The sequence below is a fragment of the Pyrgilauda ruficollis genome, unplaced genomic scaffold (genome assembly GCF_017590135.1).
Source record: "Pyrgilauda ruficollis isolate IOZ18807 unplaced genomic scaffold, ASM1759013v1 scaffold1, whole genome shotgun sequence".
Classification (NCBI taxonomy): Eukaryota; Metazoa; Chordata; class Aves; order Passeriformes; family Passeridae; genus Pyrgilauda; species Pyrgilauda ruficollis.
Window position 1 is genome coordinate 17,244,521 of NW_024508100.1, and position 27,648 is coordinate 17,272,168.

Consider the following 27,648-nt stretch of genomic DNA (forward strand, 5'->3'; position numbering starts at 1 on the left):
ATTGACTAAAGTTGCAAAGTATAATGAAATGTAGTATGTTTTCCAAATTCTTATTACTTCTGATGAACTAGATTGTCTGTTTTTTTGTAATTGATACACATTTCCTTTCTTTCTATTACAGACCTTGATGTGTGGTGAAGGCTGACCTAGCAATGCTTTCAGGGCATGCCTTCGGATGGCACGATAAACCAACTGAGAACCTAAAGCAATCTAATACAGTGTCACCTCAGTCCCTGCAGTCAGCTCACAAATCTCTGCTGCTCCAAGCAGCTCCTCTAAAAAGCAGTAGGGCAAAATGACTGTCATTTCTGACAGGTTCTCTGTTACAGCTTGTTAACCATGTGGTCAGAGATACTGGTCTCCAGCGAGTCTATTAGCAAAGCCTGATACAGCAACCTATTCACAGCATGGAAGAGAACCATCCCAAAATTCTAGAGGTGTCAGAGCACAACCAGTGGAGCAAATGATGGAAACATTTTTAGCACCCAAAACTGGGTGGAAAATGGAAGCCTACATCAAGTAGTGTTAACTGAACCCTGAGATGGCAGTAAAATGTCCATATAGCAATCCAGTACCCATGTAAGATTTACTATTGTAAATGTACATGTCTTATTTCTTGCAATCAGTTTCTTGACATAAATATAAACTCAGTAAGTCTCAGCAGCTTGTCATTCCTAATTTGCAAGGCTAATAATAACAAGGGGATTTTTAGTGAAGCATGAATTTTGTGAGCTCTCTAGTCTCAGCACATCTGTCCCCGCTCTCCTGCCAATCTAACCATTTTGGCAAAAGTAATACAGCACTGTCAAGAAAAAAGAACAGAGGAGGAGCATATAAAGTTTCTCTACTTAGTTTCAGCAGCAGCAAGTTGAAGCAGAGACAAGCATAAATAGATGGGATGTTCAGGCAGCCACGGCCATGGCTCCTCTAGTAAGGAGCTTGCTCAGTCTCAGCACATCAGCACCTTGAGGCGAATGGTGCCTGGGGAATGCACTTGAGTCCTCATTAAGCCACCAAAAACAGGCACAGAGTCACAGGGTCTCGTTCTTGCTTAGAATGTGATTTTATTGCCTCCTTCTGTCTGTCGCTCTAGGCAACTGCCTTCGTCGCCTGCTCGTAAAACCGGGCCAGCTTGCTAGGGAGCAGCAAAGTAACACTCAGCTTTGAGTTACTACTTCACCAGATGATGTAACTCTACACAGGAATCTTTCAATTTCCACACAAAAGATGAGATGCTGGTCAATTTGCAGATGCTTAAACCTTGATTTTTGACCTGATTTTAAAACTTTGCCTTCCCAACTCCCGCAAATAGTTACTGGTTTGGAATGAAGACAATAGCAAGGTTGCACATGCAGCCCCTAGCAGAACCAGGCTCTAAATATCTGAGGACAACTGATGGGTATTTTAGGTATATACCACAGTGCCTGTATTTTAGTGCACAGCAAAACATTTTACTTTAAAGATATAAATAAAACCCCTCAACTATTGTGACCCTGTCACGTACTTGGTACAGATTTTCCAAAAGTGCCAGCTACAGGCATGCCTTCAAACAGAAGTACTGAGCCTGTCTCCACTGACAGCAGTGAGACTGAAATTTAACTACTACCAAGTGCTTTTGCACACCCCACAATATATATTGAAATATTAGAACACGTATGAACAAGAATGTAAATTTAGCTTGCAAACAGAATAAGTGTTTCTCATAGTTAAGTTCGCATCACAACGCTACCTGTAGCATATCATTCAGATCACTTCCCAAGCTCTTCAACATAGTAGAACTGATCTGTAATGCTCATTTTCAGACAGCTTGACTCAAAGTTGGCTTTAACTTGCAAATCCATATCATGCTGGCTTTAAGCCAAACAACTTGGTACATTTCTTGCTGACCATGATGGATGTGAATCAGGAGTACTGAACTGTTCTTCCTACCTTCAGTATCTTACCATTTCCTGCGGGACTACTCAAGAAATAAAGCACCACTCTGTTTGAATTACAGCAGGATCAAACCATCAGGAACAACTGGACTTCATGTGTTTTACCAAGGAATTAATTCTGTAGCTCCATTTAAATGTAACTCAACTTGGAGCAAATAAGCACAAAAGGATAACCAGAAGAATGTTATGTTGAAAGGGAAAAAACATACACCAAGTGCATATGTGCAAAGATTCCCTGCTACTATGCAGATTTATTGTTCTTCACGATCAAGCCATGTTTATATGAAGTGATTGCAGAATTATAGATCTGCTTTTACTCCTGTTTGACACAAGGAGACTTCCTGCACTAACTTTAATGACAGACACTGTAGATCTGCTGCAAGTACAACAAAGTCAGGGTGAAAGTTTGGGGATCATGACTTCAGGCTCTACCATCTTCCACAGGACAAGAACTTCTGCCCAGGTGGGTTCCACATAACTAGTGTGGGGACTCAAATACAGACACTGATTTTAACAATTTAAAAACACGTTATTCAATATGGAACAGGGTCATTTTGATGTATGTTTATAACAAACACAGAAGAACCCTAGACATGATTTTTATTTCAGTTTACATACTGTTTTTTGATATTGCTTTATTTTTTTGAATTAACAAAATAATTATTTTTAATTTGAGAAAAGCTACTAACTAATCTCCCAACTGAGTTCACCCGGAGTACTTTCATGCTGATGAAGTCACAGGTACAGCAACAAATCAGTTTCTCTGTAGTTATCTCTTTATCCTCTCCATTTCAGCCTCACTGTACTTCATTCACAGCATTTTATATTCACAGGTGCTAAAGCTTAGGACATTGAGCCCCAAACACAAACAGATTGAAGCTGAGCAGCAGAAGAGATTACCACTCTGAGGCATCTGTCCATTTCAGCTTTCACAGAGGTGGCAGCTACCGTGACAGGAAGCTGAGTCATGCATAAAGGCAATCCAGTGTACAGATCAAAATAGTAATATGGATCAGCACAGGTTCTGAGCTGCACAGTGGCAGCCTGCAAGCTGCACGGACTACCTGCTTCATATGCAACACAGCTATGCCTGCCACCAGCACAGCATCAGCCAGGCAACAGACAGGGTGAACAGCTGGAAGGGATACGCCTGCTCCCATTTCATTCAGCCTGGGTTCATGAAACAACATGTTCAGTTAAAGGCTGATGTTGTTGTCAATGCTGTCAAAGACGAAATTTCAAAAGAATTCAAATTATGCAAATTCAATTTTTCAACTTAGTAAAGATAACTGCCAAAAAAAGTCTTAAAAAACCACTGGATTATGGCTGGCATAGTAAATGATCAATGAGCCTCATCTTCCAAAGAAGCTGTCTGAGAAAATGATGATAACACTAAGGCAGCAGCAATGTGAAGTGATAGTCTCTGTATCCTTACCAGGAGCTGCTTCCACAAGCAAATTCCTACCTAAGAACTGCCTAGTAGTTTATGCAGGAGAAGCAATGGAGATGGCCCAGCTGAGAGTTAGTCTCAGCAAAGTACATAAGATGTAACTCAGCTCACACTATAAATCATTTCCTTTGTGCACTCATTAACTGTCAGCAGCCTCAAGGAGCTGCTTTTCATCTCTGTATTAGAGAAATTACCTGTTCATGACACCAGCCAGAAAAAGGCACGCCTAAGCGTATTGGCTACACAAAGGCTAAGGGAAGTACAGATAAAACCAACAGTCTTGTAGGCAGTGACATATATGAAGCCTCATTTCCTAGGGAATTGCATCTCATGACTGTCAGATTTTTAAACCAAATTATAGCAAAGCTTCAGGCTTGTCTTAAACAGAGCGTCAGAGAATCCAGAGAGAAGATAAATATGCATGTCTACCATGACAGGCTTCAAGTGAGATTAGCTCCTTATTGGACACTGCTGAATCCTACAGGAATACATTTGGATTAGAAGTGGGATTTTTCCAGTTCCTGGACATTCAGTTCCCAACAGTCCCACAACCCTTCTGCCCAGTGCTGACATTTCAATATTAATGGTTGAAATATATCTTGCTTTTTTTTTTTTTTTTTGCACATAAGTACATTCTCCCCTGCCCAGCTATGTTCACAAAATTTAGAGGAATGTTCTTTCTTTGAGAACTAATATCTCAAAATATACCTCTCTGTTTCATTTGTTTGCAATCAGCCCAAAATTTATGGGGTGCAGAACAAAGCAACAGCAAGCAAACAGCACCAAATTTACTCCTTTATACTCACATGCAAATGCATACGGGATGCAATTCTACATAAGCCATATTTCTTTAAGAAATCAGGATTTTTTTAAACAAATCTGCTCATCAGTACTTAAGGAACCCATCTGGCTGTCACCTTCGTTTCTGAAGCAGAGCTGAGCAGTTTGCTTTCGCCTACTTTAGTAGCATTGCCTCTGCGAAAGCCAGCTCAGGCTCCCCTACTGCTGCCACAGCGGGCAACTCGTCCGGCTGGGACCACGGCAGCGCAGGGGTAACGCAACCGAGTACAGGTCTGAAATACTACGTTTAAAAACACACTAAGACTGTTTCGTGTACATTGTACATACTGTGTTATATATCTGGAAATAGACAAATCAGCTTTGTATCAGTTACAGCACATGAAATGGATAAATACCACCCGCGTTAAAGACTTTTGTCACCAGCCTTTCAAACACGGACAAACACCTGCAGAGTGTTTGACAAATCCCTCTGTCTAAGGCTCCATCCTCCCCCCTAGAAAGGATTCCCACGGCCAACAGACCCACCCGGCTGTCTGCAGCCCCGTGCCCACCCCTCCCCTGCCCCTCCTCTCCGCCCTGCTGCCCGCCCGCCCCCGCGCTCGGCGGAGCCGCGGCCCGACCCCGCCGCCCTCCTGAATATTTCATCGGCGCTGCCCAACGGGATGCCCCGCCACTGACTGCTGCAAAGGGACCGCATCCCGCCAGCGGCGCGTCTCGCTGCTTCCTGTCTCTTTCATTCTTCAAACCGCAGCTTTTCATTTATTCCGATAAATAAATAACTGATTAAAAACAAAGGAAGTGTTTGACAAATCCCTCTGTCTAAGGCTCTATCCTCCCCCCTAGAAAGGATTCCCACGGCCAACAGACCCACCCGGCTGTCTGCAGCCCCGTGCCCACCCCTCCCCTGCCCCTCCTCTCCGCCCTGCTGCCATGTCCCTGCCTGCCCGCCCCTCCCGGGGAGGTTTCTAAACTCCGCGGCTCGCCCAGGGCCCGCTGGGGCTGGGGCCGCCGCTCCGCTCCGCACCGCCCCGCGCCGCCGCCCTCCGGCAGGGACCGGCCCGCCGTGCCCCGCCACTGACTGCTGCAAAGGGACCGCATCCCGCCAGCGGCGCGTCTCGCTGCTTCCTGTCTCTTTCATTCTTCAAACCGCAGCTTTTCATTTATTCCGATAAATAAATAACTGATTAAAAACAAAGGAAAGAAAAAAAGCAGCAAGAGCATCTGTCCTTTGTATGTGAGCAGGTGGGACTCCTGTGCAGGAGATTACGGAACACAAGAAGGGCTCTGAACTCTTCCGAGTCCAAAGGATGAGCCGGCAGCAGTTTTCCTATAAAAATCCGATCCCGGGGCTGTGACACACTCGAAGGAGCGAAGGCGCCGTCAGCCTCACCGGAGGCGTCCCCGCTTTGGACACCGCAAGCCCTCGCTGGCGGAGGGGGAACCAGAGCGACTCGCCGGCCNGGCGCGGGGGCGGTCGGCGCATCGTCGCCTCGCTCCCCCCGCGCTCCGGCGCCGGGCGGCGGCCACAGCCCCAGCCGCACCGCCGCCGCGGAGGCAGGCGGCGGCCCCGGGCAGCCCGAGGGTCCGTATGGCCGCTGCCCTTCAGCCGGTGGCGAGAGCTGCTGGCGCCGCCGCGGCGCTCCAGGGGCTGCTCTGAGCCGGCGGCTCGCCCTGCGGGATGTGGCCGGCCGGGGCGGGCGGCAGGCTGCCCTGCCCGCGGGACGCGGCGCTGCGGCGGGCGGCGTTCTCCGGCAACCTCTCTGCGCTGCCGTCCCACCTGGTGCCGAGCGGCAGGAGCGTCCGCGTCTTCATCAGCGCCAACCCCGAAGGTAACCGCGGCTGCCGCGCCCGCCCCGCAGCTCCCCCTGCCGCCCGCAGCGCCCGCGCCGCTCCCCGGCCCCGCTCCGCCGCCGCTGCTCCCGGGCAGCCCCGCTCAAGGGCCGGGACCGGCTCCTGGCCCTCTCCGCAGCGGATGGCCGGGACCCCTCCGGCCGGCCGGCCGGGCCCGGGCGGTGTGGGGAGCGGTGCGAGGCGGCAGCGGGGTTGTGGGGCGGGCTTTGCCGGGTGTGGGTGTACGAGCTCGGAGCGGGGTTCGGAGGCGCCGGTGTACGTCTCTTCCTAAGTTTTATGTCTGTAAATGACGCGCCTGAAAGGCACCGGGGCGCGGGGCATCCTCTCATTTTTGCGCTGTCGGAGCTGCAGGGCACACGCGGATCTGGAGTCTGGAAATGGGCTGCCTTCTAGCGAAGGGGAGGGAGGATTTTCAGGGGGGATGTTTTGAAGAGCTCTCCTGGGGGGTCTGGTTAATAAGAGTTTCCGGTAGATTTCATAGCACAATGAACCCAGGTCTTAGACGGCTGAGGCTACAGCTAAGGTGATCCTTTGATCCCGGCTGTACTCTGCTTCCAAGGAAGCACGCCTTGAAACCTGCAGTTTTAGCTTAATAAAGTCGGGGTCGTATACCCAGTACCTGAATTAATTAGGCATCCTGCTGTTTAAAGCCTATTTTTAAAATTACCCTTTGATTCGAGGAATTTGCATACATTCAGGAGGTGTCATTCCCACATGTGAGATAGGAGTTGCTGAAGCATATTCCCACTTGAAGCACGGAAATAATAAATTAAGCATTCACACTTGTGACGTTACTTGTCTGTAAAAAAATGAGCCCACTGTATTCACAATTATCTTTCACACCACCACCCACCACCTTCCCCCCAACACTTCTAATTCAACAATACTGTCACCTTTTATGCAAACATCAGAGATTTGAAAATCATGCCTGAAACGACAAAATAGTTTGAACTTTGAAGTGAAAATTGTCTTGGCACAAGTACTTACAGGAGTATGAGAAATAGTGCTCACAACCAAAAAAACTGGGCATAGTGCTGCTTTGAAGAACTCCCCCACACTTCCAGCACTTCTTACTTGCTTTCAACACAAGGAAACTCACTGGTCTCATATTCAACATTCCTGTTTGTTTAAAAAGATGACCTTCTTTAAGGAGGGCATGAAAATGTTTGCAGTTTATTGCTGGAATCCAAGCAAAGAGATATAAAAATAGTGATAATTGGAAAAAAATCTATTTGGCTCTGAAAGAAAATTACTGTGGATTTTTAGAAAAACTGAAACTCTGAAAGAAAATTACTGTGGATCATTAGAAATGGATTTCTGCCAGCATTGCCTTAACTGGGAAGCTGCTGATGCCTCTGCATTTGATGTGAATGGCATTTAGGGTAGCTTGGTATGTTAGCTAGTTATTTGCTAAAATAGAAAACGCACTTAACTCATTCTGAAAGTTGAGATTTAAAGCCATTATATATCCATTTCCAGGATTTTATCCTGGAATTGTAATTTAAAAATATCAGCTTTAAAAAAATCCCAACACTGAAAGAAAACAATTCAAACATTTTAGGATTGTTTACATTATCTTTCTTGTAGTCTCATGTGGTCACAATGATTAACACTCCTCATGTCAAATATTTTACCTGTGACATTGCTCCTGCTTTTAAAAATGATTTTAAAATTTAAAAATTTCAGAGTGGCTACAGGTTTTGTTTATGAACATTTAAGGACTCTCAATGACAAGAAACAACCATTACTAGTTATTGGTGATAACTGTTGTTGAAATATTACTGACTAAATATGACTTTTGAAAAAGGAAACGTGAATAAACAAGAAATTAGCCTATAATGGGGTTTACACATCTTCTAGTAAAGTACTTTGAGATAGAACTGTTGTTGGTAAAACACTTGAAAAAGTTCACCGTGCAGAAATTCTGGATGAAAAGGTTAAAGTATTCCCACTCAGTAAACCTTTTAACACATTCAACTACAATTGATATTTGCATGACTAGGGCCTCTCTTGTTAATTTTCAGCCTATCACTACAGTTTATACAGTTTATACCCATTCTTCTTGATTCAGAGCATTCCTGAAAAGGGCAGTGAGCCCCCAGACTCACAGAGGTAGACTTGAACTGTGGTGTCAGAGAAGCGTATGGGTTAATCCTGCTAGCAGTTACAAGAAAAATTATCTACCACTGAAAGTGTACAAACCTAAAAGAAGTTTTCTTGAATTATATTTAGGAAGTGTGTAGGGGAGAACTCTGGTAATCAGTGTTTGATCTGTTCTTTATAATCATGCTTTAGTATGACTGAAATACATTATGTTTTTATTATGCAACTAGGAAAGTGGTTATTTGAAAAATTTCTTAACTAGAAGTCCCTAAAAAGAACAACTGGAGACAGTGAGCATGGGTAGTAGGAGTGAGATTGCTTCATTTTGCAGTTTTGTTTTCTAGAGGAAATTTTGTAGATAAATGAAACTGTATTTACCTCTAGTAGTTAGCAGCATTGTCTTGCTCAAGTTGTTGATATCAATTAATCCATCTTCACATCACTGCAAATGACTGGATCTTTAGAAACATGGAAGTTGTTCTATTAGTTGTTCTATTTGAATGCAGATAAATCTGTTTTCACATTTCAGTAGATATAAGCAATCAGCAATATTTGAATATGCATTTAAATAGGCATTTTGGCTAAGAGAGGTTGAAGATTTTTATTGGTTTTGGTTTTCTCAAGATATTTTCATTATTTCAAAGTGATAAGTAAGTAATTTTTGCCTGATTGTAATGAGTGCTTACTGTTCCACGTAGCAATCTGTGCACTGTTAAGAGCAAGTCAGTTAATGACAGTTTCTCTGCTACTCAGTAGTGCCTGTGTAGACGCCTGCCATGAACATACAGTTCATGTGAAAAACAACAGGTGTAAACTCCCATATGGTTCCATTACACGGAACTGTGGTATCAGCCCTATATGGGTTCAGAGCAGTCCAATGATTCTCGTCACTACTTCAAACAGAAAATCATTTGTGTTGCAAAGTTGGCTGTTTCGACAAGCTGCGTGGTGGTGTAAGGAAATATTATGAGCTCTCATTGAAACTGGTTCCTGAAATGGAGTTAGGAATTTGTCTTGAGAATAAAATCCAGTGAATTGAAACAAGCAGTCAAAACTCTGAACATTTTAAATCCTATTGGCTCTTCTGAAAGTGAGGAAATCAGTCCTTTGCTAGTTTGACTTAAAGTCATGTTATTGTTTCAATTAGTTAAGACATGGATAATTTTTGTACTCTGAGCTCTTGGAGTTCATGTTGTGAAGATGCCTCAGTAACCAGTAGAAACAAATGAATGCTCTGACAAGGGATGTGTATAAAGCCAAATCCTACACACAGGTGGTTCCACTGCAGACAGGATGATAATACCTTTATATAGAACCTGAGTGTGTCCTGACACAGGTGGTGTTAGCCAGCCAGATCTCAAAATGTAAACAGGGTTGCATCTAGCACTTCACACGGCAAGGATGATCCTTTCCCAGCCACTCTTTCAGCTCTATACTGCACTCTCCTTTGAGCAGCACCCTTGCATACTTCCTGAGTTCCAGCACTGCATTGCTGGACGGTTAATAGTTTTTAGCCATTTTTAGCCTATTAATGCCCTCTGTTGTACAAACAAATAACTTTGATGAGATCATGAACAAGCTTTGTTTTACAGCCCTTTTTAATCCTCATGGTTTCTGTGTCTCCTGTACCCATTTTTTAAAACCATTAAACCAACTACTAGTTTTGACATGATTAACCATCTTAAATATGAAGTCCTATGTATACATGCAGAAATATAAAATGAAGATCTTATTATATTAGAAGATACTGCTGATATTACCACCACTGTAATGATTCCATTCTATACAAGCACAGTATAAAACCAACCTGTACAACTGGAACTTCACCAGCTTCCCCATGATTTGCCAGCGTGAGGTTTCCTTGTCTTACGCTATTGAATGACTTGGAGTTTTCTTGATTTACTATTCAGTTTTTCGCCTTAGTTCGTTTCCATTGACATGCATCATCCAGAACATTGTATTAATTTGAAAAACACTCAGTTTTAGTGAAGTGTTCAATGCCAAATTTACTTACATTCTCGTGATACGTAAAGCAAAATTGCCATCAGCAGTTAGTTTTGTTAACTAGAGAAGAAGTAAATAATGACTGGAGAAACAGGTCTTACTACTGTTTTCATTTGGACCTGCTGTTATAGGCTGCTTTGTAGGAATTACATGTGTTTTTATCTGTTTATGTACATGTGAAAGAAAAAAAAGTCATGTGAATTTGTAGTTTAGAACATGATGGTAGATAAAGCAGATGAAGAATTATGATTGCTTTATTTACAAAGTTATTGCCATATGATAAGAGAAAGGCATAATCTGACATTCTTATCATGCTCAAGGTCTGTTGTATTATTTTTACCTGAAATATTGTTTTCCTTAAGGAAAATATAGTTGAGGAAATGTTAAAGTGGAAAGATATTCAAAAGCCAGAATAATGCTTGGTTAATGATGGTCCTTTGTGACCGGTCCCAAAATACCATATGGTGTCCCTACTTGGATACGTTACATGAAGATCTTTTTATAAAGACAATTTTATATAATCTGAGTGGAATTTATTCCTTAGCTAAAGAAAACCACAGATGTTCAAGTGTATGAAATTGCAAAGGAGGTGTTGCGGAGATGTGGAGACAAATAACTCAGGACTTTTTTTGTGCTAAGTGTTAGTTCTGGTTACCTAATTTTGTACCTATTTATGGTTTTGTGTGACGCACATCACTGTAGTGTTTAAGAGTCAAAAACCAAGCTACCTCTTTGGGGGTGGGGGGGAAGGAGTTCAGTAGTTTTAAAGTATCTCAGAGTCTGGGGGAGAAAAATCATTAAAGTACCCAGGTTTGGTGTAAACCTTGACTTGAAATATGTCTTATTTCAGGAGGTCCAGAGGTCAGAGATACCAACAGTTTATTAAGTAGGAAAGCAGCCTGCCATTTCCAATACTTCTGCTCCTATGTATAATTTTCTCTTTTCTGTTGTGCTCTGAAACAACTCCATTGTTGCGGTGATTGAGCAAAAAGCAAGATCTGACTTTCCTTGAGACTGTATGACCAAGTTTTATGTAGACTTAAATTTTTGAAATGCAGAACCAGCCAGTACAAGATGGCTTTTTGCTAAGTAGATCCTCAACAAGTAGTCTTTGTTGCTGTTACTCTGTCACACAGATAAAACTGTAATAATCTGACAATCTGTATGAAAAGAACTGCTCTTCATGTCCTCCTGTTCTTCGTGTGGGTTTTCTGCTTGTGTAGCCTGTGGACTGGGCTAAGGATTTTCTCTAAATGTACTAAATATGCAAATGGAAACACTGAAAACTTTTGTTTAATTTTCCACAATATTTTCATTCATGACTCAAAAGGTAGGATGTGCATTTGGCAACAGTACTATAACCAAGAGGTGTTGGGTGGGGGTATTTTAGTAAAAGAGCAAGCTATGTAATTTGTTGGGTTTGTGGCTTCTTCTTGCTAATTAGAAATAAGCAGTTGTCTGAAACTCCTGGTCATCAATCATTTTCCTAGTAGCAACACCTGGAGTTATCAGCTTCAAATGGATTAGATATTTACACTATCTACTTAAATTTTTTGACCACATGTCCATTATTTTTAATATTAAAAATATTAAAATTGTAATTTTATGTATCTATAGTTGTCTGTACACACATATGCACGCATATACATAAATTATGTAAAATACTCTACACTGCTTAGGATGGTATAATGGATGTGTGACACTCAAATCACACTGTCATGTACTATATTCAGACTTGCTGGTAGTGCTCAGTTCTCTTGTGAGAACTGAGTATGTTCAAAGGGTATCACTCATGGTTGTATTTCTAGCAATACTGAAGAGCTGCCTAGATTCTGTGGAATGCTGTTGTAAAAGTGAAGGCTTTACAGAGGAGTATCACTGCTTTTCATAGCGTCGAAGAAATAATATTAAAACAAAGCAGAATCTACCTACAATTTCTTTTCTTTCTAACTTGGCAAATGTTGCTTTATTTCTTCAGATGTATTTGCATGCTAGACTGTGCCTCATTTTTAGGGGCAGTGGCTTTCTTTCAGTGATAAAGGGGAGCTTCTGGACCCTTGACACAGTTTCTAAGTACAGTGAGGGACAATGAAACAAGTGTGCAAATTTCATGCGATATTAATTTCTCAAACAATGTATTAGATGATGAGTAGCAGTGGTGTTGAATCAGGTCCTTATTGGGAATTGCTCCCTCAGCAAGGTATGAGACCTTTAAATGAGAGGCAGCACCAAGCAGGCAGCATCCCAGAGCTTTCCCCAGTCAAGAGAGTGGAGCTTCTTTTCTGCCTGCTCAAGGGCAGTGGGATGACCTCTCTGCTGGCAACAGTCTGCTGGGCAGCAAGCTGAAGAGGATTTCCAGGGCTGTGTTTCAAGGAGGCCACGTGTATTCTGTGGTAGGATTTGTGTAATCACATAAGAGCAGCGTAGTACAAAAGGTACATAACTGCATAACTCGGCATCCTATCTGAGCTTATGCAGCAAAATAATTCCTCTTAGGAAACTTGCATACAATGACTGTGTGAGCATGTGTCCACAGATTTGTGAACACGCAAGAGAAAATCCTACATTAGACTTTAAGTTTTTGTTTGGGCAATTTTAAAATATATGTCACAAAAAGAAAACTTAAAGGAATTACTAAACTTCTAACTCAAGACATGAGGGCAGTGCCCAAGTGGTAATTTTTTAATCTAAAACAAATGAAATTTCTTTGAAGTTAGCAGCTGAAGGAGTGTTTTGTGATGTGGTATCATTTCAGGCTGCAGTAATAATACATTAGTAGTAATACCTACAGTAATTTCAGGTTTTAATATATTGAAGGTGGTAGATATAAATAGAATATCATAAATAGTCATGTGCATGGATTACAAAGAAATCTGGCAGATTTTAATATAGGCAGCACTGTTCAAGAAAACTGCTTTAGCCCCTTAGTGGAATTTTAATTAAAGAAGGATAATAATAGAATTAGAGAACACAATTTAATAATGGTTGTGTCAGTGCTCCTCTAAAATAAGGCCTGACACTAGTCTTACTAATATAGGGTTTGTATTAGAGAGAAGTTTTTACTTCCAAAATCTGTAGTCAGAAGGGGAGTAGGGCTAAATCACAGGTAGCTGAAAACAAGCAGTGTAGCAGAGTTAATAGTAAGAAGGCCCAAATCAATGCAGCATGCCACGTGCATGGTGCTGTGCTGGGTAAGGAGGACATGTGCCAAATGCAACTCTTGTAAGCCACCTCACCACCATAATTAAATGGCTCCATCTGTCTTTGACCCGGTCTTTAGATCCCTCTGTCACCACCTGTTAGCGTCCTCTTGGAGATGGGACACTGGGCTGGACAGACCTTAGGCCTGAGCAGCTACAGTCATTCTGTGCAGAATATGCATCTAGAGAAGAAAGTCACCTTTAGAGACTAGATTTATCGGAGTGTTCGAAATACACTTCCTGTCAGAAACTGGAAAGACTAGAAAATGGCAGGACTTCCACACTGAATTTAATCCAGAGTCATGCTGTTGTATGTATCAATCATTGGGACTGATCAAGTAGCTAAACTGTCAGAGCCTGTCAAATACTCTTGTTCAGCCTGCTCCTAGCATTTCCTGGGGTGGCAGAGCTGCATTCTTCAGTATAGTAATACTCCTCTGTGGTATGATTAAACCCTTGAAAATATTTATTCATAGAGCCCATATCACCCTCCTAGCAATTGAGTACCTTCACAGTCTCATCTAGGCTTTACGAATCTCCAAACTGAAACAGGTGTTGAGATAGATAGTTATTATACTGTATGTATGATACATAGCAATGTTATTTGTGAAATTCTTATTTAGTCTCTAACTAATAATGTTTTCTAATACATTAAGATGAAAGGAGAATTAATGACCAAGAGACCTATCTGGACAGCTTTAGATTGAGAGTTTAAGTTAAAATATTAGATTAAGATTACTTCTAAATGATTGAGAACCAATGAGTAACCAAGTGGGTTAAATATTTTTAGATGAGAGGAGTTATCCATACTTAAAGAGTTATGCAAATCAGCTGTTACACACAAGATAAATGAGAAGCAAATGCAGTAAGATCGGGCTTAGTGATTTAGACTAGGGGAACCCAATACTCTTCTCTGACCCTGGCAATTTCAGATGTATGATGAAAGAATAATAAATCATGACAAGGACAAAATGATGAAGGTGATGTCTTTATGCTTAATAGCCTGTGAGACCCTTTGCTTCCATGAATTTGTCTAGTTGCTTTACTAATTAGTCAATAGTCTTGGCACTTGTAACAACCTTTCCAAATCTTGAGATGGATTATTGCCCAGTAAAATGCCTAGTCCTGCTAACTTTATTGTGAATTTTTTTATGAACAAGACTGTGTGCATTCACCCAAAGAAGAGATCTCGAACAACAAACGTGAGAGTTTCTGTGGAGAAAGGGTATCTAGAAGCAGGTCTCCCTAAAAGAGTAACTTTATCCAAAACCATCATTGTAGTGATCCATTTTTGTCTATCTGTATATAGAAAGAAAGGTTAGCTGTGAAGGCCTAGGTATCCAAATGTCCTTATTCCTACAGAGTTATTTAAATGGAACCATAATAAGAAATAAATAAGGAAATGACAGCATTCAGCAATCTAAGGAGCATAAGGTATGAAGTCTGATCCAAAGGAGTGTTATGAAGGTCTCTAATCTAAGGGTTACCTTATTATCAAGAATTTTCCACACCTAATTATGCCAGCATGACACATCTAGAGGATCTTGCTTTACTATCATAATTAAACATAAATCTTGTATGACCACCTTATAAGTGATTTTTTGAAATTCAGGAGTTGATATTTTTATTTTTCCATACCTACTGCTGTGTAATAAAGGCCCCATAAATTCTGGAAAAGGAGATCAAAAGAAAAATGTTTTCATTCTTAATAATAGTCCTGGTGGCTAGATTCACAGCCTGTACTGTTCTGGCAAGACAAAGTAGTAAGTTCTGAAGAAAATTTGTATTTTTTACTCTATAATATTTCTGATAGCTCAGATATCAGTGAGCAGTACATGTTGATCTTTTTAGGAGTGGTTGCTAGAAAATACTAGGAAAATTATAGAATCATATTATTATCTGATAATGGTCTTGTTTTATCTATATATGTATTGTATTACATTTAAAAGTGATGAAGAATTATACAGTGCCCTTGAAACAAGTTATTGAAGCATTTCTGTTTGTGTGATCCCTAATTTGGTACATCACAACACTAGCAAAATTTGGATCATGATTTACTTTGAAATGCAAGTCATTTCTGACATGAGATTATAAAGAACTGAGCCATCTGTGGTGAGCAGAGTTAGTGCCATTGAGTTCCGTGACATGCCACCTAAAGCAGGCGTGTGTGTGGCTGTAACAGACGTCCCAGGGACCTTACACAGATACTTCATTAGGCATTTCTTGTTGTGCAAATCACAGACTACAGGGGCTGCAAGGGACCTCTTGAGGCTTTCAGATCTGTCCTCCTGTCTGAAGCAGGAGCAAACGTACCTGTGCCATTCCTGGCAGATTACCTCACTCTTCATGAGCTCCCTCCAAACCAGTTAAGAAAACACAGAGGAAGGCAGACTTTAGAGCATGCTGCAGTGGTGTGTCTTCAATAACACTATGGTTGTGCTTACAAGCAACATATGGGCACACAATAAGCTCATTAGTCACTAAAATTACCAAAAGTAAAAAAACTACTTAAAACTTCCTTGTTTAGAATGAGTTTCAATAACTTTCAGTAACTGGTGTAAGTAATTATTCACAAATTTCTCAAATCCAGATTCTCCCTCCTCATACTTTTACCATGTCTGAGCATCTGTACAAAAGATAGATAATACAAATCAATAAACTCCTGCAGTGGTCTGCTTGTTTCAGGTAAAGCTTTTTTTAAAATGAGGCATTTATGAAGTGTCTATAATGTTATGGCTCATGTTACAGCTTTTGCTTTGGTGGTTTATATATGAATGGGAGACTCATTTACAGGATTTCTCTTATTTACATGGTGATTTGCTGGTCTGATTTGTTTAATGTCAGTTAATGTGTTAAGAATACTTTTCAAAAGAGAACAGAGATGTAGAAAATACAGTTCATCACTTATTCCTCCATTTTTTTAGAAAACGGAGATTAAAATGCAAATAATCTCTTTACACTCTACCTGTTTTAATTAAAAATGTTCTATTTTACACTTTCTATAATCAGCCATGTATAATATTATATAATTCTATTAAGCAATTCCACTGCTGGTTTATTGTTCCAATGTTAATGCCACAGTCAGCTCCTCACAGTCATTATGTAAATTCAAAATAGTTTCAAACAAAATCTCCAGTTATAGATTCAGTTGCCTTTAAATGTGTGTAGGCGTGGCAGATAACAGATTAATTTTTCTCTATTCTGTGGCCAAGGGACAATACCTTTGCAAGCACTGAGAAAGACTGATACTGTCTGGCAGTGGAAGAAATAGAAATAAAGTCAAGTCCACCCTTTCAGCCAGTTTCTACACTGCCACTGAGACCACAGCAGCACAGAAGGTCTTTATCCTCCTTTAAAGGTAATTATAACTCATTGGGTATTATAGTCAGGAAAACAAGAGTAAAGAACTGGGGAGGATGGTTAAAGTAATTCTAAAGTGCTAATCTGGGAAATATTCTGTAGTTCAATCATGGATTAAGTAAATTGGTATGCCATTTGGAATTTTTCTTAAATATTATTTTCTATATCATACTTTTATAAAGTATTTGTGAGAAATTAAACTTATTGTTTCAGCTACATCTGTTTCTCGAAGTGGCTAAAACATATGTTGTCCTTTTTCAATTGCTAACTCCTCAAGATTGTTAAACTGCAAATTTACTATTAACTTTACTATAATTATCAAAATGTGCTTAGCACGAAGAAGAAATTAATAAAACCTAGAGCAAGAAAGCAATAGCTAGGAAAATCAAGGCATCCGAAGAATGATTGACTGATAAAAACAGTTACATTTTAGAATTTATTAAAAATGGCCTTTTTGACTGGATTATATAATCTTCACTAAAAATAATGCTTAGATGAATCATTAGAATTGGAAGGGTAAGGAGAACAAGGTCTGATAAATCACTCTTCCTTTACATGTCAGTCACTGTTTGCCTCTCAGACATTACATAATCCATCAAAACGAGCCAGCTTGGTAAATTATTTGGCCATGCTCAATGAGTTTCAGTGCAGGCCCTACTTGGAATTCTCAGTTTAAAAACGGTTGTACTGCAGGGCCTGTAAGTGGGTGTTAATAGCTAGGTTGAAATTGTCTGCCACTAAGTGAAGTAGTCCTTTAAAATCAGTTGAGATCCTCTTCTTCAGGCAAGCCGTAGTTGAGAGTCTGGCGTCTCTCCCTCATGCAGTCCCATTGTCCTGGGCTTAATGCCCTCTTGCAGCTGCTCTCCTTTGCTGGGGTTTTCATTTCATTTATTCATCTTTGATAACAGTTTCTACAACAGCCACGAGCTGTTCTGACTGTTCAGTGATGTTATTTAATCCTCTCCATTTAGCATCAAGGAAAAAAATCCATTGCAAAGGAAACTCCTACTGTATTGATGCAAACCTACTGCACTGATAGCAAGCAGCAACTCTTATTCTTATGTGGGTGCTTCTGCACACCCAAAAGTGTCAGGTTCGAGACTTTTCCATCTGCTGGCATAAAAGCCTTCACATCTTTCACTTGAAGCCCACACTTTTCTCAGTCGTGCTTTTCCAGTTGGCCCAACAGACCTCACCAGTTTTGTAGTCACCCAAATTGTGGCTGTATCGTACCAAATTTAAGGAAGAATGCAAGTTGGATTGGAACTTGGTGACTTGTGCACTTAAAGCAGAAAATTTAGATAAAGGAAGGGCAGCTTTACTGAGGAGCCAACAGTGCTTGCAGAGCTCTTCCATTGTTTTGAAGTGCTGCCAGATGCAAAGTCACATAGGAGTGTCTATTGGCATTTCTTCAGAATGAGGTGTGTGTAATGGTCCTGTACCAGGCTGTACTGTGAAATAAGTCTGTGCTTTTATGAGACTGGCTTTCTTGTGGTTTTTTTAGGGCTCTGCTGTGCTTTATGCTTTCTGAAAGAAAGTACAACATACTACTTCATTCTCTTCCACCACTTAATCTGCAGTGAGGATGAAGAATGTCTGTGACATCCTTTTGCTTTATTGACTGCCACAGCCTCATTACCTTAAGTGCCATAGTAACACACCCTGATGGTTTTCTCTTTGGTTTAGTGAGGAAAGAAAAAAAGTAGCAAAGCTATTGCAGTGCACATAACTTAATTGTTAAAAACATTTTTCCAGTGTTGTAAGCCTTTTTTCTGCTTTCTGGGAAATTCCATAATTTTTTGAAGTGTGAGTTGACACCTCTCAATGAATCAATGGGATTTTTGCCCATAAATTTTGTAGTGCACTGGTCCTTATTTCTGTCATCTGTTATTCATTTTTCCACAACTCATTCAGAACTCCTCCTTTAGATTTCACAAGAATTTTTTCTTTCACATTAATTTTGATCATAGTAGCAAATTCTTGTCCTAACAGGCCTTGTTGTTTTCCAGTGTTTATTTTTCATAACCTTTGGTGTTCTGCAGAGATAATTTTCAGACTTAATTTTGGTGTTTCAAATTGTGCTGTGTCTTCAGTTTCTCCTGTCACATCATTTAATTGTACCACGATAATGGTTTGCAAATTGTCATGTTTTCAGGAGCTTTTCCTTACTTGCTTTATTAAATGAAGGAAGTGGACTTTTTTGAATTCTTCCACGTGTGCGGTTTGCAGAGTGCAAAAAGCTCTCCCCCTGCAGAGGTTCTGCCTGCAGCCTGCGGTGTCGCTGAAGCTCCTGCTGTTTGTGGCATTTGTGTGCAGACGTGTTTGCATCCCCATGTGTGCCACGAATCACGGTCAGGGGACACCAGGACACCTGTGCACCCGAGCAGCGCTCTAGGGAGAACGTGCAGGCTTGGGGAAGGATTCCAGGTCAACCTAACTCTTCTTGTTTTATTTAAGAACATCTATCTATAAGGGTGCTCCGTTCCCAAGGGGTAATGTGAGGTTAGTTAAGTAGGACACGTTGTGAGATAAAATTCTGCTTCAGAGTTTTCATCCATGTCATCACCACTAGAGTGACATAAGAGTATGTACTGTTTATTTGCTGGTTGATTGATTTATTTATGGATTGAGAGATTTCATTCAGACTCTGGAAGTCAGTAAGGTATCAAAAGATACAGGCTTTCAATACATGCCAAATGTAGAACTTCATTTAAAATCTGCTGGGATTGGCAGATCTTTCCACTAACTTCACCAACTTTTGCATCCAGTTCCAAATTTGTTTCATGTAAGCATGCTGCACACAAAATAGACCTGTCAGAAACCAACATTTGTTTCAAATTGGGAAGACAATCATGTGAATAATGAAAATTTGAGTCTTGATATTTGGATATAGGAACCACTTCTTCCCTTCTGTTATATCAGTTTAATACTGATGTTTCCCCTAAATTCTGTATTTTAATATGGGTCTGGACCCCTCTGATTTACTATCCAGCCTTTTTTTTTTAACTTATTTGGGTGTTAGTGTTAAACCAATAGGTGGCACTGGTTAAGCATATTACCAGTCAAGATGCAGGGTATTTTATAAAATGACACTGTGAAATCTGGCCATTATAATTTTAAAAATTTTAATTTAAAAAAATACATGTTTCATAGGTTGAATTAATGTGTATGTGGTTCTTATATTTGTCATCTTACTGAACTGACAACCTGGAACATTTCAGAGAAAAACATGTCTCATTTCAAATCAGGTATTGTTTGATTTGGGGCTAAAAAAGAAGAGGCTATTGCTACAACTAGAAGTTTTAGGCTTATAATGACACCCTACATTTTTGAATCCTGCCTAGTTAGGTCTTTTGTTTTGAAAGTGTGTTTGTTTGAGTGTTCTGGTGTAGATCACAAATTTGTAATCACATCCTGTCATTTTTTCCTACTTGAGAGACACATTTCAGAATTACTTACGATCTTAATGTTATTTTTCATTATTTCTTCTGACTTTCATGACAAGCAGACATTCCTTTGGGCTGAAATGCTTAGTCCAGTCTTGTGTTTATGTTTTTTAAGAACTGAGAAGGTTGAGTCACGCAGATTTTGTGCGCATCTCCTGAGAGAGCTCTGACCATCAGGTGGAGTGAGGACACGCAGCTGTGTTACATCACAGTAAAGTTGCAGTGTTTTGCTAATCAGGATTTATTTGGATGGTTAGTTATTTTTGGGGTTTAGTTGACTTAATGAATGGTCTTCAGTCTGTCCAGTTTCTTATTTGCCTTCCAGAGAGCCAGTAGAGACCTCAAGGTTGGCATTGTTGTATGGGGAAGGGACACTGGGAGAATTGACTCAGATCAACCTGTTCCCATTCCTGGTCTACCTAATCTTGGGAAGCTTTGGATGCCTATTTTAATGCTCTCTCCTCACAGAAACTCCAAGGGAAAAAAATGACATCAGTGTCTATGGAGTTCATTTTCTAGGAAGGCAAGGGTAGTAGGGAGCTCAAGTCTTTTTTCCTCTCTCTTACCTGCTACATGATTCAAACTCACTGCAAAATGCTTTGGGATGAAAGGCACTATAGAAATGAAAATTACTTCTTATTATGGTATTATTTTCAGAGGCAAGTTTTCCATAATATTTAGGGACACGTTACCTCCTAGTATTCAAAGTTTGTAGTAGCACGGGTAATACCCAGTGCTGTTGTGCATTATCAGTGAAAAGGGCAGTATGAAAGGAATAATTCAGTTGAACACTCATATGAGTCAAGAACGTACTAGCATTAAGAGGCTTGGCAGCCACTTCTTACTTGGCACTGCTGCTAAGTAATTTTTAACCTTAGATAATTAAATTGCAGAAATTCTCACTGCAGTTAACAGACAACGGTTATAAAGTACCCACATTTTTTAATATTGCAATGCATTAAAAAAAATCCTACGGTAGGAATCTGTTCTACCCTTCTATCTAATCTAAGCATTTAGAAAACTTAGAGAAAGCAAATAGCTGGGTATGTTAGTGGGCATGCATTCAGGACTAGATCAGCAGTTCACTGCTCATCCAGGGCTTCCATAGTTGCACAAGAGACTCCAGCACTATGTGGTAATAAATGTAACGGTGTGAACTATGGCAGCAGAGCAGTGGGCTGAAAGACATGAGGTGAAAACCTCCAGCAAGTGTCTGTCCTGACCTATGGCAAAGCACGAGATCACCAAGAATGGATGAGGTGACAGAGAAATTGTTTCTTCTGCGTGTACTGGGAGGAGCTGCTCTTTCTTGGATGACTGCCTGGAGATGACACCTGTAGACAGCTCTGTGACCCCATATGACATTCCTTTCTGTGGTGCCTTGAACAGCTGCAAGAGCAGCTTTTTTTCCCTGAAAACCTGCAAAAGCCGTTTTTTTTTTTTTTTTTTTTTTCTTTTTTTTCTTTTTTTCTTTTTTTTTCTGCCTGGGTTCTTCCAGGTTCAGCTGCCTGCCTCAACTTGTTATGTCAGTCAGCAGTTTTCCTGCTGGCTCTCTCAAGCTGGGTATTGCAATGTTCCTCTGTCAGTCAGAGTGGCAGGGCAAACACCCTCCCTGCTTAGGATTTTCCTCTGTTTGAGGACCTTAGCTTGCACCATGCATGGGTACTCACAGGTTACTTTGCCATGAACAGATTGTCCACTGGAATGTGCTGCTCCTTCGACCATGGTGAGTGGGGCTCACTGTCCCCACGTTGGCACCTCCTTTGCAACATGTGATAGGAGAATGGGGCTGAGCAATCTCCTTGTTCTGCTGCATCAAGCCTTGACTGAGTAGAGTCCATCTGTGACTGCAACCCACATACATCAAAACAGCCATTCACATCACTGTGGCTGAACTCAGACCAGTACAGCACCAGCAAGAAGATAAAACTATTTGGTCTTAGGACAGAATAGCTGGTGCTTGAAAATAGACAATTTCCATCAGGCCCATGTTAACTCTTCACTTGCACATACATTTTGAAATTTTCTTCAACAGGGCTGTGTTCCATGACTTATTTTGTCCCAGAGATGAATGTTTGGCAACTGTTTGTAAATACACATCATCTGTTTACTAATACAAGAGTGGAAAAAAAAAATGTACTTGCTCTATTAAAATAAGTGACTTTAATAGCAGAACAGCTTGTGTTTGAAGGTCAGACTTTGGCATGGGAATAGTTCACGCTGAGAAGCAGCACCTTGGCATACTCTAATGAAAACTGGCAGTGATTTGACTGAGCTACAAGCCTTCAGAAATCACACTGCACACAAACAATTGTGTTTATTGGACAGGAGAAAGGGTATAAATGGATATGTGACTCATTCAGTTCAGTCTTCGGGATTACCCCAGGGAACATGAGGAGAAGGAGGGTGGGCTGACGTTCTCTTGTCAGTTTTAAGTGCAGGGGTGTGCAGGACAGTGTGGGTATGGAATGGCTTAGGAGGCAGCCATCTGCAAGAGATGGCTCTTGTATAGAAGATGTGTGCTCAGAAAGTCACTGTCTCGCGGGTTTGGGTTTGTTTAAATACTGGAGACAAGTTCAGGGTTGGGGGGTTTTTAAGTTTTCTCTTATGTTTTTTCACATGTAGGTTCATTCCCACAGTTTATTGTGAACTATTATTTGTATTTCTGAGTATCAGAATAACATTAAGAGGTGTAGCAAGCTCATCTCACAACTACTGTCTCATTTTCACTGCTGGAAGAATGTAATTTAGTTAATCTGTTCATCTGCAGCAGCAGCCTGGAAGGTGGAATTTGCCTGTGTGACGTTGTTAGGAGCTGCCAGCTTCACAGATTTGCCGTCACTTTAAATCAAGTTTAGATTATATTTAATTAAACCAGCTTATCTGCCATCCATACTAATTACCAGAGTTCATCTTAACTATATACACTTCTGTTTCCTTAAAGTTTCAAAGCTGATTTCAAATACAGGAATTCTTAAAATTAATTAATATAAGCACCAGACTCAAATTCCAATTAGATAAGCACACTCCACTAGATATGAAAGTAGGAATAAAAATACAGAATGGGTGTGCCAAGTGTCTTACCCAGACCACAGTTCTAGTTGAAAGAATGTTTTATATATTTCTTTTCTAAGATATTACAAAGTAGCACTACTCCTGCAGTGTGTTGCTTCATTATCTGAACGAGACTCTGCGCGTTAAGCTGCAGGGAACAGCCCCATGTTCTAAAACCAGAGTCAGTGGGGTTCTGCAGTATAAATCCTGTGGGCATAAACAAAAAGTAGGAGAACATGATTTTATCTGCCGTAAACCTCAGGCAAAATATTTCCTATTTATCATTTAAAATTCTGCTTTTTTCCAGTACTTCCTTTTTGTTGTTGTTTTTCCTGCAACTTCACCTATTTTATATCCCTAGTAAGACCATTTTGTCTGCTGTCACATTTAAGTAACGGCAAACAATAACTGTGGATTGTTGCTTCCTTAATAACCAAGCTGTAGTCATGATTGATTTTCATTTAAAAATGCAAGAATCATTTTGGTTTATCTCAGTAACTGAGTAATAACTCGGTTTTCAACAGAGTTTATTCTATTTGATCATGAAGGTATGATGCTCTGTGTTTTCATAAACTTGCATGCCAAAATTAACCTGTGTTAAGGCAAAAAAAAATAGAATACAAATTCTTCTATCACTGACTGATCTAAGCGTCTCAGTTACTGTGAAGGTAAAAAAATGAAGTATTTAAAATAAAGCAAACTACACATTTAGCTTTTATCACAAGGTACAGCAACACCATTGCTTGGGAGCCAAAATAATATTGCTGTGTTGGCATCGTGCAACCCTCTGACTAATTAGCCTTGTTAGCTGTGTACTACATTCTGCAAGGAAAGGATGACTTAGACACTGAAGTATGAGACAAAATTAATGACTGTGGATCCTAAGGAGGGAGCAACTCATCCATCCCTTTTATGTACTGACACAGGCAGCTCTAAGCTGAGAGTGCTGGTTTTTTTCACTCCATTCCTAAATATTTGTAGGACGTGTCTGTATTCAGCCAGATCTGCAAGTGAAGTGAATCTCTTGATCATCACTATCTAATACACTTTGATTCACATCATAGGGGGGTGTTGGTGTGCATGGATTCCTTTTTGATAAAAAACAGGAAGACAACTCTGGGTTCTCACCAAATGCATTCCAAATGTTTGTGAGGGTTGAGCTCAATGTAAAGTAAAATGCCCTGAAAAATACGTGGCATTGACACTGAGTCCTTGGGACCAGCTACTTTACAGCTTTGCTCCCACTAGCCCAGACAGGAGCCGAAGTCTTCCCAGGCAGTGTCCAAGCAGCCTGGATAACTAAGCCAAACCTGCAAGTTCTCCTGAGGATCGCCGCAGGTTTCTGCAAGGGGTGCTCAGGTCAGGTCACTGGGGCTAACCTCCCTCCTGAGGTGCTGTCAGCAGAAACTTGGTCAGCCATGAACTTGCCTAGTTGAGTCTTAAAGAGCTCCAAGGACGGAGGAGCTTCTCCTGGTGCCCAACCTGAACTTCCAAGCTGTAGTATGTTATCATTGTCTTTGTTGTACTCTCTGGCATGAAGAGCTTGGCTCCATCATCTTTGTAAATGCCTTGGAAGTAATTGTAGGCTGCATTGGCTCCCTCTTACACTCTTCACTGGACTAAACATGTCCAGATCCCTCTCTCTGTGTAAGCCATGTACTTTTGGCCTCTGTCTGAGAAGCCTCTCCAGTTTCCTCCCCATCCTCCTGATTTGGGGTGCCCAGGGCTGGGCACAGCACTCCTGGTGCAGCCAGGGAGTGTCAGGGAGAGGAGCATAGTGACTGCCCCAGAGAAACTGAGGCTACACTCACCCAAATGTAGCCCAGAGCAGGGTCTCTTATTAACGGTGTTCAGATTGGATATATAAGAGATCTGCACTTCACTGAAAGTGAGACTTAGAATCTCACTTTGCATGGCGTGTGGACAGTCAAATGGAAAGCCTGTGATGTAGCAAGGACTTTAATGCTTCCTGGACCAGTTTTAGAACACATAAGATTGTATATTTTAAAACATTAAAGCATAAATGCATTGCCTTACATTATTCCACTTAGAGGGGATGTTTTCTGAAAGCATCTCTGACTTCTTTCCACATCAAAAGTTTGTGAAGGAAGAACTGTGGTAATTCCGATGAATTGAATTAAACCTGACTGTACTTTTGCACCTTTTGTTATAGACTTTTTTACCTTGATGAAGATTTCAGGAGAAATAATTATCTGGATGTTTCTGGATTGCTTTCTGATCATGAAAATAAGTGGTAATTACACCACACATTTGTGTAATATTTCAAAGATACACTTAAACAGTGAGAAGGATGTTATTCATTTGGTGTAATAAATTAAATTACAGATTTCACACTTTCCTAGATTTTTTAGATGAAAACTTTATAAGTCTGTGACCATGATTTTACGAACAGACATCTGACTCAGGGATATCAGCTATGGCTCTGACTGTGCCTCTAAAGCATTGTTAGATTTGCAGATATCTCTTCTTTGCAACAATATGGGAAGCGTCAAATCAGTTGTAATCTATTGTTTTGTTTCAGGGCAGTTACACAAATAATACAATATCTGAAGTAGATGTTCCCTATCATTTATAAGTTAACATTTCATTTTTCATCACATGGCACTCACAGCTAGTGGTTTACAACAGCTTTTTTTCTATTTTTGAAAATAACTTAGCAACAGTGCTATCTCTGTGTGGTCTCAGCTCAGTTGCAATGTAGCAAAATCCATCACATATCATAGTCTTGTGAAAGAGAATAAAATTTATTATCTATTCAAAATTTCACTACTAAACAAGTTTATTTCATATTTGACCAGATGTGCAAGCGGTATGTTATATATAAATGTGTTGAGATTTACTTGGATATACTGAACTTAATAATAATTTTGGTGTCATTGCCATATTTTGGTGTCATAATCAAAACGTGTCATTTTGCATGGTAAGAATTACATGATATCAGAGCTGGGTATTTGGTATTGTAGGAGGAGTCACCTGGGCAAAAGATAAATAATGCTAATAATGATGAATAATGGTTTTAAGATACTATTAGATTAAAGATGATGAAGAAAGTTACACATTTGGGACAATCTTGTTAGTTCATGTTATTGATTTGTTTCTAAGTATTGAGATCTCTTTCATCTTTGGTGTATCTCTTTTTTCCATAGTGTTTCTTATTTGTAAAATTCAGCTTTCTGGAAACGAAATAGAAGTCAAAACAATAAAGAAATTCTGAATTGCAAAATGAATTCAGCTCTACCGAATTGTAATATGCTGCAACATTAAAACGTGTATGAAGCATAATTTTGACACATACAAACACATTTATGTGATTTTACGTATATTTACACATGCTAGCACTTCCCTGTGTTTGTACAACATACAATTTGGGGTTTGGATCCCCACACTTGATTTTCATTAGCTCTCTGTGTGTGTTAAGGGTTAATTTTTAAGTGAAAAATCTGTATCCCTGACTAAAAGAAGAGTTTATATAAATATTGTTAATAGCATCTTTTTCAACAACACAGATACAATAGCAGAAAGGAGAGCCTTAAGAGAACATGTGTATCCTAAGCTGAGAGAATTCTGCAGAGAAAACTATGGCCTGGAATTTCAGGTAGGTTTCATTGTGTTGAATCTTGTATTAATTTGTGTTGAAATTAACTCTATTTAGAACAGATAACATTTTAAATATCATTGGTAAAATAGAAAATTACAAAAACCTGATTTCACATAATCACACTCAAAATTGTTGGAGTTGGAAGGGATCACTGGAGGTAGACTAGTCCATTCCCCCTGCCTAAACAGGTTCACCTGGAGCAAGTTGCATAGGATTGCATCCAAATAGGTTTTGAGTACCTCCAGAGAAGAGGACTCCACACCCTCTCTGGCCAGTCTCTTCCAGTGCACTGTAAAGAAGTTACAGTTACTCCTCACAGTAAAGAAGTTCTTCCTCATATTTAGGTTGAGCTTGCTTTAGGTGCGCCAGTTTCTGCCCATTGCCTCTTACCCTATCGCTTGGTGCTACCAAGAAGAGCCTGGCTACTTCCTCTTGACACCCACCTTTAGGTTATTTGGGTGCTTGGGTAAAATCCCCTCTCATTTGTATCTTCTCCAGGCTAAACAGGCCTAGCTCTCTCAGCCCTTGATGTACTTAAATTATTTTACAAGCAGATTTGAGGTAAATTCTGAATAGATGAAAAAGCACCACCTCTCTTTTAGGTATTCAGACTATATAAGAAGAAATAATGTTACATCTGAATTACTGTGTTGTGTTTCTAGAAACCATATTTAAGTTCCACAGTAATGTGGGAAATAATTTAACCAGGTGAATGCCAAAACTGATTACCAAAATGAATTGAACTTGGTGCATTTTTATTGTGACTATATACTATGGAACTTGCTTTCTTTAATGTCAACTGTAGCATTCCCATTGCTCAGTCAGT

The 27,648-nt window shown here is 40.3% G+C and overlaps 1 protein-coding gene across 1 annotated transcript in view; it reads left to right on the forward strand.

Annotated features, from left to right (window-relative positions):
- Positions 1-5,691: 5,691 nt before the first annotated feature.
- Positions 5,692-27,648, forward strand: part of NWD2 (NACHT and WD repeat domain containing 2) — a 51,826-nt gene continuing 29,869 nt past the window's right edge. The window contains exons 1-2 of the mRNA XM_041459299.1: positions 5,692-6,014; positions 26,731-26,819. Coding sequence (XP_041315233.1) covers positions 5,864-6,014; positions 26,731-26,819 — 240 coding nt within the window. The 5' untranslated portion in view covers positions 5,692-5,863. The remainder of the gene's footprint in view (positions 6,015-26,730; positions 26,820-27,648) is intronic.